At 31.3% G+C, this 18,207-nt stretch overlaps 1 protein-coding gene across 2 annotated transcripts; it reads right to left on the minus strand.

The window, feature by feature from the left end:
- Positions 1-4,393: 4,393 nt before the first annotated feature.
- Positions 4,394-5,972, minus strand: LOC107942225 (40S ribosomal protein S21). Of its 2 annotated transcripts, none has more exons than XM_016875862.2 (4): positions 5,826-5,972; positions 5,521-5,592; positions 5,297-5,429; positions 4,394-4,648 (listed from the first exon to the last, which is right to left on the minus strand). In XM_016875862.2, exons 2-4 carry the CDS (start codon positions 5,568-5,570, stop codon positions 4,583-4,585), a joined length of 249 nt encoding a protein of 82 aa, XP_016731351.1. In that variant the 5' UTR covers positions 5,571-5,592; positions 5,826-5,972; the 3' UTR covers positions 4,394-4,582. The 2 variants fall into 2 exon arrangements, with proteins under 2 accessions (XP_016731351.1, XP_016731350.1); XM_016875861.2 differs by having other exon boundaries at positions 5,521-5,613.
- Between the last annotated feature and the right edge of the window lie 12,235 nt (positions 5,973-18,207).

The following is an 18,207-nucleotide window of genomic DNA, read 5'->3' on the forward strand; positions in this document are numbered from 1 at the left end:
CATTTTTTTAACCCATGTTTATGTCCAAATCCTTTCACTTTTTAGATGAACTTTCAAACCGAGCCAAATAGCTCAACCTATGATCAAATCTATATGAAATAAAATTACGACCTTATCATTAAGACAAAATCGTAAAATTAGTATTGAGTCAATCAAACATGCTTTTTCCCTTTCATACAACAGCATATTCCTGGTTTTGTCAAATGAAGAGCAATTTCCATTAATATGGAACCTGATACCTTCAATCCAATCTGTCTTTCTTGCTTCCCAAGCTAAATCAAACAGTCCTTTTTGTCATTTACTTCTCTTTTTTCCTTTAAATATCAGCACCTGAATATTTAGTTTAATTGATTGATTCATGATTTTCCCATTTCCTCTTTGCTAATATGAACTGTTGGTCTGTGGAAGCAACTAGAAGCACAATAAAAACAACATTCTTCTTTTCCATTGCAAAGCTGAATTAGGTGATAGAGATGAGATTTTAAAACAAATATTTTATAACAATAATCTAAGATTAGTGATGCTATAATTGTGGTATTTAATGATGACAATCATGACAAATTAACACAATGATGGCAAACACCTTTGCAACAGTTTGAATAAATAAATAAATAATAAATGCTTAATATAACCTTTGGTACTTGAGCTTGACATTTTTTCCTAATTTAGTACCTAAACTTTAGTACCTGAACTTGACATTTTTTCCTAATTTGATACTTATATTTTTTTGAGCCCAATTTAGTACCTAAACTTAACACTTTTTTTTAATTTAATACCTAAACTTTTTTTGAGCCCAATTTGGCACCTGAACTTGACACTTTTTCCTAATTTGATACCTAAACCTTTTTTGGACCCAATTTGGTACCTAAACTTGGCATTTTTCTTTTCTAATTTGGTATCTAAGCTTTTTTTTAGGTTCAATTTGGTACCTAATTTATTAAATGTTATACAAATTATACATAATACTAAAGGTGTTATATTTTTTTTGTTATGCTACAAAAATATCGTTAGCATTAGAGGAAAATCATGTTAAAAAAACAGGTATTAAACTATGCTTAACGAATTAATATTAAATAAGGGAAAATAGATTTTTAAAACCCAAAATTAAAATAAATTAATTATTTTCAATTAATTAAATAAATAAAACTAAAAGTAATTAATCATATAAAATACAAAAATACATATATAATATCAGTCATACATTGATTACTTTTGCTACCTCATAAAAAAAACATTTTTAATATATTGTAGTAATTTGTAAAACGTTTGACAAGTACCAAATCAAATAATAAAAAAAGGATTTAGGTACCAAAACTAGGAAAAAGAGTCAAGTTTAAGTATCAAATTAAAAAAAATATTAAATTTGAGTATCAAATGTGATATTAACCCAAAAATAAATAAAAATTTTCCATTGGCTTTGGAGCTACCAAACTTTATGGTTGTGAGAAAGACTCAATATACCTAAAAGAAGATCTTGCTTCACTAAAAGCCAAACAATAAAAATAGAGATGTCTCACTAAAAGTTTGGTCCCAATTTGAAAGTAAAATTGGAAATGCTTGAATTAATTAATTAATATTTGTTGAGCCACATGTCGATGTTGGAATTAAAAGTAAAATTTTGGGTAGGTAAGTTAAGATTGACCCTGTTTTTGTTCTATCAAAGTTGTGCCTATATGCCTTAGTTGTTCCGTTAATCTATCAATTTCAGTTTATGATCTCAACAAAATAATTAACAGCGTATTTCAATAAAGCTAAACACGACAATAATATGATTCAAAACTTTATTTATTCTTTTTAATTTAAGGTTGGTGTTTCAACATTTGTGTTCTTCTTTTTTTTTTCCTAATCTTATTATATTTACATTTAACATTCCTTTGCATGATTGATGGATCCAGAAATTGATTCAAGCTTTTTGAGCTTTCATTGTTTATTATAGGATCTGATCTTATAAATAGAAGGATAATGCGTTTCAATAAACTTAAATCCACGTTCTCTTGCGTTAGCAACCATACTCACACCAATTGAGCAAAAACTCAATTTGCTTGAGTTTTTATTGTTCAAAGGGAGAACTTTGTTTTTCTTTATACCAAATTATTAGGGTGAGCAAAACTCGATTCGATTCAAAAAAAATCAAAAAGAATATTCTAATTTTGAGTTAATCGAATCAAGTTATTCAATTTGATCGAGTTAAATCAATTCGAATCAAGTTGAATTCTACTATTCAAATAATTTGAATAATAGATTGGTGTAAACACTCTTTTGATACCTGTCAATTTTGAAAATAAACAATTTGGTCTCTCTCAACAAAACTTATAGAAAAAATGAAACTATTTTTTTAATTTCAAAATATTTATACAAATTTTAAAATTTATATTTAAAAAAATTCTAAATAATATATAAAGAAATTTTAAAAATTTTCTAAAATAATAATTTTGGAGACATAAATAAGTTCATTAATGATTCAAAATTATCATACTAAAATATTTTCTTTTCTTATTTTGCCTTGAAAAAGTTTTCAATATATATATATAGTATTGGTTTCAATTTGACATTTTTTTTATTTTTTTAATTTAACTTAAATAATTTCACTCGATTCGACTCGACTCTAATTTCATTTCACTTAACTCGATTCAAAAAGATTTCAAATTAAGTTAAAAAGATGATAAAATAAGCCTTGTCAACTCGATTAACTTTAAATTTTTTTAACTCGATTCATTCAAACGCTCCCCCCTAAAGACGCTTAATGAGAAGATAGAAATTGAAAACATAGAAGCTAATTTCCCCCATCTATTCACTTACCTTCAACAATCTCAGCATTGTTGGAGTATTCTTATATCCTCCACCGGTGATCCCATTCTCCAGTTAAGTTCTGAAGAATCCTTTGAAGCATTCAACAATTATCCTCGAAATGTCTCACCACTAATTGTTTCTTATCCCCTTGGATCATGGCCTCCCCAACTTTATATAATAACGTCTCTTATTCGCCTTCTAATTCAATTGTTTTACACAAAGTACAAAACAATTGTTGATTGTCGTCGAAAAAGGTGTAAGCCACTCCTACATCACCCCTGCCTCCTTTCTTTGAGATCAACCCAAATCAGTAGTGACTACAATTATTGTACTCATCACTCCATGAGTCTTTTCTCCGTTTACCCTTCAGGCCGTACAACTTAAAGTGTAACTCGTTAGCTCTTTTATAGCAGAGTTGTTAATGTACCGAGTAGGTCTGAAAAAAAAGAGAGTTTGAAAAAAAAAAATTTAAAAATGAGTTTGGACAAAAATTTAAAACTCGTATAGAAAACATGCCCAGTCTCATGTGCCTGAATTTTAAATAAAAAAATCATGTTGTTTTGTTGTTGTTTTCTCACTTTTTTTTCTTTCTGTTTTGTTATCATTTTACTGTTATATTGCTACTATTTTATTGTTAATAATTAGGTATTGTATAACACATGTTTTATTATTAATTTTGTTACTATCTTAGAGGTATTTGCTTGTTGAGTTGCAGTTATCGTAGTGTTATTTAAATATAAAGACTTTTTTTAATTTATTGGAAACATTTATTTTAATATTTTTAGTGTATTCAGTGTGTTATATTTTTAAAAAATTTTATATAAAAAAAATGAAATTAAAAAATTTAACACAAACTAAGCTAAACTCGAAATTTAGTATTTTAATTCAGATCAAGCTTGAGCACAAATTTAGACCTATTTTTTTAACCAGACCAAAACCAAGCCGAAATTTGTGTTAGCTCTCTTGATTGTCAAATCCGCCATAACTCAACAATATGCTTTTCACACCATAGACTCATTTTTTCTGAATCAATTGAGTTCCCTTTTAATGATAACTTTGCTAGTTATTTGAGATTGGTTGTTGATATCGATGGCACAATTAAGGATGACTACGGTATAAAACAAAATAATTCTTTGTTACATCTCTCATTTCGACTCGAAGTTTTATCACCTGAACATGATTTTGGAAAATGAAATTTACCCAACCTGAACTCATCCCGCCCTAAATTATTACATAATTTTCCAAGTATTGATTAAATAAAATAAATATTGTAAAATCTTATAAAAAAAACATCCAAGTACAAAATATATATAAATTATTACATTTTCTTGATCATCAGACCAACCAGCAGTAAATATACAATAAAAAACCTTTCAGTTTCATAAGAATTCATTAATTCCAAGTCAAGATGGATAAAAAGGATAAAGTTATATAATATATAATTACCTGATTCTTTTTTTGCAGCCATTTGAATCTTCATATATTCAACTTGCTAGTGATGAACTAAAAAAAATGCTAATGCTTTGAAAACTAGCTTCATTTTAAGAATTCAAATGCCAGAAAGCTCCACATTTGAACAATCATAACCAAAAGATCACAAATGTCGATTAACATGACCGAAGGCATATATATTAGGTTCAAATATAAGAAAACCAAGTCTGAAATGTCATCCATTCAACAAAAATATAAATTTGACATAGTTTAACCTGAAAAAACCTAGAACATAATAGTCGCTGCCATGAGATTTTTCTTTCCCAAGCTCGGAGATAGACTAGGGTAAAAAGGTATCCAACTACTGCTGTCGGACTTCAGCTTTCTTCTTCTGCCAAAGCCTGTCAAGAGCACTGTCAGCATCACCCTGCAAAGTTGAACACACGAATCAGCAGCTGACTAAGATGCAACTAAATATTTTGATAAAGAACAGTGGGAATAAACAAAATATGTTAATATAGAATCCAATTTCCTTATCACCCATCAACTAGACACATTCAAAATGAACAACTTTTAAATGCATCTTTCAAGACCTTGTTCCAATACACAGACGACCAAACATACTTGGAGCCATCAATGGGAGGATATTGATATTCAAGGACCTATACTTTGGGGTGACAATGCCCACTCAGCCTCAGCCCCCCCGGGTGGTATATTGTCTCTTCTAGGTCTTCAAACACGAGTTATTGACTACCATATGCAGTTTTAGTATTAGCAACTAGGATGTGATCGGAAACATTCTTAAAACCAATGTTTTCTCAAATGAACTTGCAAAGTGAAATGAGTAATAATATACCCTTAAAACATATCACAAGTGTTAACACGAAAATGCAACCACGAGCATATCACTAACAAAGCAAGATACTGAATTATGCCTTTTACCAGGATATGAACAATAAACATGAGTACTAAGCATAAACGTATAACAATAAAATCCAATCATAAAACATCACAAGCATTAATAATGAACATCAACAAGAATAGACCTAACACGAGCCTGAAACAATGAACGAACCTGGGCACGGACAAATCCACAAAGAGCAAAAGTGGAGAATGTGCCAGTGTATCTGCCAAGCTCATCCAAGTGTCCCACGTTGATTTGGACGGAAGCATGATCCTTAGAGGTGATGAGCCTGTTAGTGGCGGAACTGCAACAACAATAACAACGAACTACATATAAAGCTTCCTACATAAACAAATATCGTAAGAACATAAACATGACGAAGCAAATAAAAATACCACTTCCTGGGGATGTAAAGATCCATGTTTTGACCCTCTTCGTTCTGCATCTTGGCGGATTGCTTAAAGGAACTAACACAAAGCTAAAATCACCTAATGAAGTTTATGTTCATCAAAAAAATGCAACCAAAAAAAAAAGAATCAAACTAGATTTTCAACTTGAATCTTCTCTAGATAAAATACTAATTCCCAATTCTAGAAAGAACTTCTCTAGATAAAATACTAATTTCCAATACTAGAAAGAATCAAACAAACATGTAGAAAAGTTTAGAAACACAAATATCAAGGAAGAAAAAAAGGCGTACCTGGTAGAGGAAAAAGAGGGTCGCAGTTGCTCTGGGGTTTAGGTTTTTTGTTTTGGGGGCGCTTTATATGTTGAGGAAAAGAAACCCTAATTTCTTTTTTAATTATTTGGTCAATAATACCAAGCGAAAAATGGATGGGTGGAGATTAGCATGGCCTAGTATGACCCGAGAGCAAGCGGATTTATTTTAACATTGGCCCAATCCGTAGAATCCATTTAAATTTTTATCTATTTTAGCTCTTAAATTTATATTATTTGTCAAATCACCTCAAAATAGATGAAAAAGTTAACATCAGTTAACTTTGTTGATGCGACATCCACATGACAATTCACATGTATGTTGTGTTAGTAATTAATTAATATTTTAAAAAATTAAAAGATATTAAAAAATTATAATTTCATACCTTTCTTAAAAAAATTGATAATTTTTTATTCTTTTAAATTTTAAAAATTAAGTAATTGCTAACGTGACATCCACATGTATCCCACAATAACAAAGTTAACAAATGTCAACTTTTCCGTCTATTTTGAGATAATTTGACAAATAGCACTAGTTTAAGGGCTAAAAGAGGTAAAAAAATTTAAATAGAGGGTTAAAATGACTTTTTTGTAAAGTTGGAGGGCCAAATAAGTCATTATTCCATATAAATATATGTCTAATTACAATGTAAATATAATAGGAGGTCCTTAAACTATGTCCTCTGTTTGAGTTAGGTACCTTTTTTTTTAGGTCGAACTAAATACCTAAACTTTATCCTACAATCGAAGTTGACCCATGTCGTTAAAAAAATTTTGTTCCAGTCAATCAAAAAGTGTCATATGATGCTTTCTGATTGACTTTGGCTTTTCCTTAATGGAATGTAACGATAAGTGTCGATTTCAATTATGGAATAAAGTTTAGGTACTCGTTTCGACCAAAAAAATGTTTTGGTACATAACTCAAACAAATGGTCAATTTCAATTATAGAATAAAGTTTAGGCACCCATTTTGACCAAAAAAATATTTAGGTACCTAACTCAAACAAATGGCATAGTTTAAGGGACTTTTAACATCCCGAAAACCTCTTTAGTCGTAAATAATATGTGATAGATTCTTAGCGAAATAAGATAAAAGTAAAGGTCATGGGATACCAAACGAAGTTGAATCAAAAAGTATGACATGACGTATTAATTTAAGGTAGGGACTAATTTATAAAAATATGAAAGTTTTGTGGCCTTAATGTAAATATTCAAAATTTATAGGGTCAAAATATAAATATGGAAAATTTAAAGGACCAAAAGTATAAATACCTCAGATGTGGAAAGGACTAAAGGGTAAAATAAATTGGTAAATGAAGATTAAATTGAAAAAGTGGGAAAATAAAAGGGACTAAACTGTAGTTTTACCAAAAGTGATAAATGACACAAAAGTGAATATTGAGAGATTACAAGGGCAAAATGGTATTTTCTCAATCAAGCTTTATCATGAATTACCATGATAATAATTTATGAACATTAGGTGTTGAAATATAATTGGTAGAGTATTTTATTATAAGATGTTTTAATATTTTAATTAATTAAATTAAAAGATATATTTGTATAAAAGTATGAAGAAATTCCACTAATGGAAGTATGAAAATATTTCTTCATACTGTCACCACCACTATTAAAATGGAGAGGAGTTCTCATTTTTCTTACAATTTAGTCATTTGTCATTAAATCTCACTATTTCACCCAAAATTCTTAGAAATTTCCATAGGTATCAAAGAGGAAAGATGAAGTATAGATCCGAGAGAGTATATTCCATAAATTAGAAGGAAAAAATTAGTAGATGGAAGTGAAGAAATTAGAAGAAAAGAGAAAGATAGTGGTGAAGATGAGAAAGAAACTGAAAAGAAGCAAAAGAGAAAATATTATTGTCAAAAGATGTAAGTTTTGGTATTAGCTTTACTTATATCTCTAATAGTTGAGTTAAACAGTGAAATGCATGATATGTGAATTTTAAGTGAAATGGTAGGAATAAAAAGTATTTGATGAAGAATATGTAGAAACACAAAATTTCAAGTAAAAAAAAGAGAAATATGATTTGTATTATTAGAAGTTTCAAGGTAAAAGAAATGAATATGATATCAACATATAAATTTAAATGACTAAATTGAATAGTAATCAAAAGTATAATGATTATGTATGTTTAAATGAAAGTTAATGCAAATAACCATGGAAAAATAAATATTATCACTAAAGCAGTTTTTGGATAGCAGCAGTAACTAAACTTTAAAAATCCACCAAAAATTATAAAATATTAGTTAAATGATGAACCAAATATGAAATTAAATTTTAACGAATCTAGTTTTGTAAGAAATAAACGATGTAATGTATTGAATGAGATATATGCACTTCAGTGAGAAAATGTCAAATGAATTTCGAAATCTTCTATTCTGAATTTGAAAAATCATTAAAAATTGTACAAAAATAGTTAGGAGATGAACTTTATATGTATATATTAATGAGTCTAACATAAAGAGAAATAAATTTCAATGTTATAAGAATTTTGTACAGAAAGATAAATAATATTTAGTAGAGAAGGGTTAAAGCTGCCTAGCAGCAAAACAAGATTTGAAGAAAAACTTATATTAATCTACTTTGAACTAAATTCTGAAAAAATTATGGTAAAAGTTTCATTGAGTCTAGTTTCAAAAATAACAAGTGCATTTTAATTTCGATTTTAGTATGCCAATATATAAATAATTTAGTGATTGCTACTCAAGTAGACAACCTTGTTAAGAGTATATATGCAATTAGTGAAAAATAATAATATTAAATATAGGCCTATCATACTAAAAGTCAAAGATTATCATAGCTATATATATACAAGTACATATAAGACATTGAATGGAGAGGAGTGTAACACCCCTCGCTGGATTCGAGCTACAAGACGCCACATTCATTGCTAGAGCAACTTCAATCAAGTACACAGTAAAACAATCATTCTCACATGCAATTCAATATCAAACACATTCAATTCATATTAATCAATAAATTTTGAGTCTTAATCAAGTTTACAAAAACTCAATATCATTTCGACGCCAAACTAGGACCTAACTAAAAGTTTTCAAAGTATAACAGTTGGGTGTTGAGATTTCCAAAGCTTGGTATCATGACTTTGAAGACAATAACCAAACTTCCCAATTTGAGAACCAAATTGCAAAGTTTTCAAAATATAACAAGGTTGATATTGTAACATTGAAGGTATAGTTTCGCGACGATGGAAACAGACCACTAAGTTCTTATTTTTCCAAAGCTTCTAACATAGCATATTAACCAACCTTTGGCCCCAAGGCCCTAAACTAAAATTTCATGAAATTTTCAAACTTTACCTATGTCAAACCACTTAGAAAAATACCATTTCAATTTCATTGTAACTACTTATGAACACATATACATATTCATAACTTATAAACATTATGCATAACCAACTATCAATATTAGGTCACATTTCTCAAGCATGCTACAAGTTACAAATGTTCTTACACATTTCCTTCTCATTCTTCAATCAAGCTATTGGAAAATGTGCCCATATTGTACTAAAGATGTAACTATTTTCTATTTATTTGAACGATGAATAAATAAATAAATTTAATTTCACATTTAACTATCATGTCTTTTGTATTTTTCATATTTTGTATGCATAGCGAAATTACGACAAGCAAATGTTAGCTCATTGATTGTTTAAGTTCAAATTGATGATAAGTGGCATTGTAAGAAAATTTACATTGCAAGAAAGACAACTTATTTCAATAGATAATCTAAATAAGTTTATAATCTAATAAAAAAAATCAAAGTGAGCATTTGATTCAAATATTGAGAAAGATTATTATGCCGTCTGAGGCTGGAGTTTTAGGGTGAGCAGTGGCTTTGACGGTAGAAAAGATCGCGGAGGATAAGATTTTATTATTAGAGGAAGAGATGGTTCAACTTTCAGTGAAGAGTTCGGTGGTTTCTCCTCTAGAGAAGCCAACATTTGTGGGTATGGTCTGTACTAAGAAAACTCATAATCCAGATAGTTTGCGGCCTCAACTGAAAAGCATATGGAAATTGAAGAAGAAATTTGAAATCCAAGTTGCTGTGCAAAATTTGTTTCTAATTTACTGGGCAAAATCTGTTTCTAATTTACTTTGAAGTAGAAGAAGATTTGGAGATGATTCTAGAGGGTAGAACTTGGTTATTCAAGAAACAATTAATTCTTTTTGACAAACTTCAGGAACCAATTGAAAGGAGTAAGATTTGGTTGGCAACACCCCCATTTTGGTTAAAAGTGGGTCGTTGTTCACCATAATGTGATCAGAAAGGTCTTATGCATGCGGTTGGTTCTACTTTCGGAGGGGTTCTTAGATCAGAAGTCAAAAGAGATTATTGCCGAATAAGAATAATGTTGGATGTACAAAATTTGCCAGGTTTCTGCTTTGGTTGTAGACGAATTGTTTATATTTTGAGAGATTGTTGCTTTGTTACTGAAAAAATTAAAAATTTACCCGATGATGAGGTTCCCTTCTCTTTAGCCTTAAAAGCTGAGTTGAATTTTGTGGGAAAAGTGGCATAATCACTCGATCTTGCTGAGAAGAAACGTATGGAATAATGTTCTTACCTAGGAGAGAAGGAGTCACGAGTTTTTACTATTGATGATGGAAAACCAGTCGTTCTTAGAGCGATGATGGAAGAAAAGATTTCAAGTGGAAAGGGTAGTGACAGAAAAAAAGATGTTTGAATTGGAGAAGGACGTTCTCTTGAGGGAACGCGAATTTTGGGATTGAGATTAGAGTAAAAAGTTGGATAAAAAAGAAGCTCTAGTTGATAATAAGTTTGATGTTGTTGGCATGGAATATGATAGTTTGGAGATAGAAAGTGGGCCTGATTTAATTTTAAAAGAGGCAAAGAGAAGTATAATTCTAGTGAGGAGATTCGAACTGCTTAATCAAAGAAGAGTTGGAAGCACATTCCTTATGCTATAAAAATCTTGGCATCGATAATAAGGGAGGACACGAGGAAAAGAAAAGGTGAATGGGGTCAGTCTACAGGGGTGGATGGGGACGAACAGGTAGGGCAAAAGAGAGGAAAATTTGGGGCGATTATGGTAATGGTTACTGAAGATGGTTGTGAAGTAGAGTTTTCTTCTAAGGAGGTTGGTTTTACATCTGAGTATATATTGACGGCTGCTAGAGGGTATGTTGATCGGTCACAATGAAAACCTTTTACTAGAATGTCCGTGGGCTAGGGAACCTACAGGCAGTGCGCAGGCTTCGACAGATGCTGAGGTCGCATAAACCCCATATGGTCTTCTTGATGGAGACAAGAATTGATAATAAAAAAATAGAGTTAGTTCGTTGGGGACGTGGTTTCACATAAATTTTTGGAGTGAGTGCAGTATGAAGTAAATGGGGGTTGTGTCTTGCTTGGAATGAGGATATCCAAGTCCAGTTGAGAAAATTTTCAAGTTCTTTTATTGATGTGCAAATTTGTTGCTCTGATGTTAGTGTTGATTGGTGATTTACTGGTTTTTATGGTTCACGTATGAGTCAAATAAGGTGGATTCTTAGAATGATTTATGAAAGTTAAGATTGGACAAGTAGCTACTATGGTTAATATATGGTGATTTTAATGAGATATTGTATGTTCATGAGAAGAGAGGTGGGCTTCCGATGGATGAACAACGTATGGAACAATTTTGTAATGCTTTAGAAGATTGTGAATTGTTTGATTCGATTATTTGGGTCGTTGGTACACCTAAGAGAGGGGAAATTCAGTAGAGAACAACATCAGTGAGAGATTGGATAGAGGAGTGGCAAATGTCAAATGGATGGAATGTTTTCCCACAACATCTATTCGGCATTTAACTAATTCTTATCATTATCCTTTGTTAATTCATTCTGCAATTCAATCAGCGTAGGTGAGACCCAAATTTTTCAAGTTTGAAGCTTGGTGGATTTTGGAGCCATCATTTGATGCAAAGGTCATGGAAATTTGAGGTCAGTCTTCGAGATCTCTTTCTTCCAAATTAGATAGTCTTCACCTTAGCTTTTAAAATTGAGCTCAAAAGAAAAGATACGAGTATTTTGGTAGAAATAATGAATTGATGTGGCGTCTAAAAGAGCTTTTGGACATTGACCATGATGATGACGTTTTGGGAGAAATTGTTGATATTCAAGTTGCTTTAAATTGGGAGATAAAGAAGGATGAGAGGTTCTGGAAGCAAATGGCAAGGGTGAATTGGTTGAAGTGCAGACATAGGAACACAGCTTATTTCCATAAGTGTACATCTTAGAGGAAGAGGATTAATGGTATTAAGGTGTTGGAAAATAGGGACGGGAGTTTGGTTACTGATCATGCTCAGATGGCACAAGTCAAATCAAGGTATTTTAAAGATCTTTTTACTTCATCGCGCAGTTTAGAGGATATATCCCACATTTTTTTAAGGGGTGGATGGATGTATAATAGATGAGGTTAACTCATATTTGAATAAGCCTTTTACTGTGAAAGAGTTTTTTGAAGCCTTAAAGGGAATGGGTCCAACGAAGGCTCCGGGTAGATTGGTTCTCCGATAATATTTTTTCAGAAGTGTTGGCACATTGTGGGGAATAAGGTTAGTAATTTTTTCCTTAAGGTTCTTAATAATGGGATAACCTTGAACTAGTTAAATGCTACGAGTATTGTCTTAAAACTGAAAATTACTAACCCAACAACAATGGTTATTTTCGGCCTATTAGTCTATGTAATGTTATGTATGAAATAATTGCTAAAGCTATTGCTAACCGTTTTAGCAAGTGGTTAGATAAGTGCATAAGTAAAGCCCAAAGCACTTTTGTACCAGGTAGGTTAATTTTGGATAATGTGTTAGTTGCATATGAACTTTTGCATACATTCAATCAAAAGTGGATTAGCAAAAAAAGACTTATAGCGTTGAAATTGGACATGAGCATGGTGGAATGGGTTTTCTTGAGTAGTATGATGGAGAGGATAGGCTTTTCGATGTCATGGATAAATTTAGCCATGAAGTGTATAACAACAGTTTCATACTCGGTTATTCTAAATGGATGAGAGGGGCCTTTTTTCCAACCATCATGAGGCTTGCAGCAAGGGGACCCTCTTAGCCATTTTCTTTTTCTTATTTACAGTGAAGGATTATCCTCCCTTATGAGGCTTACGAAGCATGATGGACACTCTCGAAGGGCTAGGGCTAACATGAATGGGCCATATATAACTTATCTATTGTTTGCAGATGGTTGCATTTTATTTGGTAAAGCTACTCCTAGGGGAGCTAAGGTACTAAAGGATATCTTGAATGAGTACAAGTTGAATTCAAGACAATTCATTAATTTTGATAAGTCTACAGTATTTTTTAGTACCAATACAATCACAGCAGTTCGGGGACAAATTACGAAGGAGTTCGGAGTTCGGATGTCTAATAATTTGAAAAGGTATCTAAGCCTAGCCAATTTGGTAGGAAGATAAAAAAGGCCTCGTTCCAATTGCTGAAGGATCGGATGAATAAGAAAATTAAAAATTAGAGTACACAATTTCTATCGCAGGGTGGTAAGGAAGTTTTTATTAAAGTAGTTTTTCAAGCTATCCCTACTTATACTATGGCTTGCTTTCTCCTTCCTAAATCTTTTTATGATGAGATGGAGAGTATTGTGACTAGGTTTTGGTGACAAAAAGCTCACTGTAAAAGAGGTATTCATTGGTGTGAATGGGAGAGATTATGTGTCCCAAAGACGAAAGGGGTTTAGGGTTTAGAAATTTTGCTAGATTTAATATGGCTTTGTTGGCTAAACAAGGTTATCGTCTTATTACTAGACCTGATACTTTGTTATCACAATATTTAAAGGGGAAATGCTACCCTACTAATGATTTTCTTTGTTCATATTTAAATGTTGGTGCCTCTTACACTTGGAGAAGTATTTGGGCTGCTAAAAAAGTTCTTAAGGATGGGCTATGTTGGCACATAAGAACAGGGGATAGGGTGCCTATTTGCAATCATGCATGGATCCCTGGTTCTTTAAATTTTAATTTGATTCATCCAATTATTAATAGTCGCTTGGAGTTAGTAGCAAACATTATTGATAGTGACAAAGAGAATGGAAGAGAGAAGTAATTTTCAATACCTTTGTTGTTGAGGACGCAGAACGTATTGTTCGAATCCCTTTGGCACATTTTCTCCACGATGATGAATTGGTTTGGAGCTGCGATCAGTCAGAAGAGTTCTCTATAAAAGGAGCGTATAAACTATTACAATCCAGGAATTCTAACCCTAATTTAAATAATTTGCAAACCCCATTTACTATTTCCTACAATAAGCTATGGAAGCTAGGTCTACATACAAAATTAAGATTATTATCTGGCGCATTTCAGATAATTTTGTTCCAACTATATGGAATTTAGCGTGGAAGCATTTGGCTCCGGGCTTTGCTGGACTAGAAACCTTGAAGCATGTGTTTTGCCAATGTCCTGTATCAGTAGGTGTTTGGGGGTTAATAGGTATTCAATGTGTTATGTCTGATCAGGTGCGTGAGTGTAGGGAATGGATTACTTGGGTGTTCAAAACTAGATCGATAGTTCAATGCCGTCTATTTTGCTGCACCTTATAGTTCCTGTGGACTGAGAGGAATAAAAGAATCAATGAAAAATAGTCAAAATCAATAGTGAAATAACTAGATTTATTACATAGTTCATTATTGAAATAAAGAGATGCAAAGAGCAGAGTACTACCAGTATTAGAAGGGCAGAGGGCTGGGTTCCACCACCATCAGAGGTGTACAAAGCCAATTTTGATGTAGCTTTCGATCAAGTAAACTCCAGATTTGGCTCTCGGGTGGTCATCCGAAATTCAATGGGTCAAGTTTTAGCCTCTACGGCAGTGTTGCATGCAAATATCATCTCTACATTCGCTGCAGAGGCACTTGTATGTTCTGATGCACTAAGAGCGTGCGAAGGATTATGTTTGAGAAAGGTTATTGTAGAGGGGGATTCCCTCACAGTCATAAAAAAAATACACATCAGTCCTTAACGACAGATAAGTTATAAGCCTATTTATCAGAGATGTTATGTTAGTGAGTAAGTTTAGCAAAATCCAGTTTCAGCACTCGTTTTGGAATACAAATAAATTACCATATCGATTAGCTACAGAAAGCTTAAAGAGGGATGAGAGGTTTTACCTTCTGGGTTCAGTGTCGAGTTTTATGAAGGCGATTCAAGTCAATTAATCCATCAGAAAACTTGACTGATTCGAAAAATCCATGGATAGTACAGGTTTCTTCCTCGAGGTGATAAGTTTCATGAGAAAACATGGTGAATCTAGCAAATCTGGAGAATAAAGTAGATAAATAGTTTTGTGATAATAGGAAATGAGAACCGTCTGGGTAAAGTTGTTGCAGATTTTGGGTGTGACGGGCTATCCGATTTTCAAGGGAGTAGGTAATTAATGTTAGTTATTGTTAAGTCCGTTTCTTTTTGGTTTCCTTTTATTTCTTTGTGTTGCTTTGGGCTTGAGTTTTTTTGGTTAGTTTGCTATATAAGTCCTTACTTTGAATTAATAAAAGCCTTGCTCCTGTTTTATTTAAAAAGTAATAATTTAATTTTTATCTTGTAGATAAATATTTTATTGATTTAATAATATTTAATATTAAATTTAATCTAATATTTATCTTGATAAGAATTATATTAATTAAATATTAAAATAATTAAGTTTAACCATAGTCGAACTCTATAAACTCTCTCTATATAAAGAGAGTCTTGGATTATTATTTCACACACTCGAATTCAAGAGAAAGTTGTAAAGAGAAATTTTTCTAAATATATTATTTCAAAAAATTTCTAGAGATATTTTTCTTATTTATAACTTAGCCCAAAAGTTTTGAGAAATTACAAAATTACCTCACTAGTATTTTTTGTTAAAATTTTTCTAATTCAAAGCAAGCCCACACTCAGTAGACGTGAGCTTGAAGATAGTGGAGAAGACTACTCGATCGAAACATTAATCCTAGACGAATAAAAAATGTATAATTTTGATTAAGTGTTTATTAGTTTAGAGATCACAACCAAGTTCTTGTTTTGGAAATAACTTTTAAAACTCTGGTTTTTTCCTAATTTTATTTTCCACTACGTTTTCCAAACCTAATTTTCCAACACAAGCAAGCTATCAATCCTACATTATTTCATATCAATTCATATGCCATACACATTTCAAGCATATCAATCAAATTATACCATTTCAACTGGGCATCATCAATGTCAAATCATGCATAATATACTCATTTACCATAAGCAACATAACATACCAAGTTATTCAATTCTCCACAACTTATATCTTAGGATAACATCAAAACACCTTATATGTCACAACCCTAGACTCAAAATAATCACATAACTACCGATTAAGTGATAGGATAATGTGAACTTTAGAACGATCCCACTTGGCGTGTTCCGCAAGGTGAAGATCTACAAGGAAAAGGGAAAACTAACTAGGTAAGCTTACAGGATGCTTAGTAAGTTCACGAACATTAAACAAAAACTTACCTTATCTTTCAATTAAAAAGAATAAGGTACTTATCTTGACATAGTTTGGCTAGACAAGGCAAATCACACATCAATAAGGTAAGTTTTAATTTGTAAATAAACCATATGATACCACAATCACTTATCATGCTAATTCATGTCAATTTGATTAACAAAGTTCAAAACTTATTCAATCATGAAATGATAAAATTGCATACATGCTAAAGTCAATATTTCAATACCTTATTCAAACTCATTTCAATTTATCAATTCATGTAAATTGTTTCGCTCGATGAACCCTATTAAACGGACTCGGATACATAAGTATCTACATCACACCAATTGCTCGTCCGAGCTAAGCATATTTGTGTGATGTTACCTTTCCGGGCTAAACCTTTATAACAATACATTCGATTGCTTGTCCAAGCTGAATATATATACATGTTAGGTTACCCGTTCGAGCTTAATCCTTTAAAGCAGCAACAGGTTGCTCATTCGAGCTAAACTTTTGTCACGTGTATTTGAGTATCCACAACAAATGCTGGACCTTGGCAATCATCTGTAATCAATCTTGTACTAGTGCACACAAAACCCTATTAGCATGTTAATCGTATCCTAACCTTTACTTAGTTCACACAAGCCTATTTTTCAATTATAATCATCATTTTGCAATTTAGTCCAAATCTCACATTTTATACAATTCACAACCAATTCATCACAATCCAACATAGTTACATAAATTAAACACATAACTATTTAAATACATAAATACCCTATGAACTTACTTGGTCAACACAGCAAACAAGTTGAATCTTTAGGGACTAATCAATAATTTTGGCTTTTTCTTGATTATCTTCAGTTTTATCCAATTCTTGATCTATACAATTATTTCATTCAATTCAACAATATTAAACATTTATACATTATATCATGAAATTAATGAACCTATGAAATTTAATTTTTCGATACCCCTAAAGCTTCACATTTTATTCAATTTAGCCATTGAAATTGAAATAAAAATTGAAATAACCATATCTTTCAATTTTGAGTCTTGGTTTTAGAATGATTTCAATTCTGTTCATTCCAATCCCTCTACCATCTATTATTACTAAAATTTCACATCAATTTTACAATTTATTCACTTTAGCCCTTATGCACAAAATAAATAATTTGAACATTACAGTCTAGTTCTTTTTTCATATGTAAGCTTAAAATCTATCAATTTAACACCAATTTCTTCAAGAAATCAACAATATAAACTATCAAAAACTTTAACAAATTTTCAAATTGGTACACAAATGATAATACTCTAGAATGACATATTTTTATGTTTTAATTATATGTTTATTTTGAGTATAATCTTACTAATTTGAGCTATTTATGGTTTTTTTATCTTATAGGGACTACATTGAAGGCAAAGGAAAATTTGGGGTTAAAACTGTGAATTTAAATATAAAATGGGCTAGCATGCAGCAGGTGGTGTCTAAATACAAATTGTGGAAGATTTGGGGTAAAAGTACAAAGAATATATTTTATGGCACAAGACTCTATTTAAATTCCAATTATATTAGGATAATTATTAAGAATTATTATTTAGATTTAATTTTAGCTTTTATCTTTATTTATCCTTAATTATCTTTATTTATTTGTATTTATCTTTTAGAATTTAAGTAGGAATAGACTAGGTTTCCTAGTACTATAAATAGGGGATGGAGTGACACAAATTACACACATTTTTCTATAAACTCTCTCCCCCAAAAAGCTTAGCCTTTGTTCTTTTCTTTATTCAATAAAATTTTGTTTTTATTAAGTTTATTTCTTTTTTCCCAAAAATCATGAGTCACTAAACTTATCTA

Source organism: Gossypium hirsutum, chromosome A11, assembly GCF_007990345.1.
Source record: "Gossypium hirsutum isolate 1008001.06 chromosome A11, Gossypium_hirsutum_v2.1, whole genome shotgun sequence".
NCBI classification, from domain to species: Eukaryota; Viridiplantae; Streptophyta; class Magnoliopsida; order Malvales; family Malvaceae; genus Gossypium; species Gossypium hirsutum.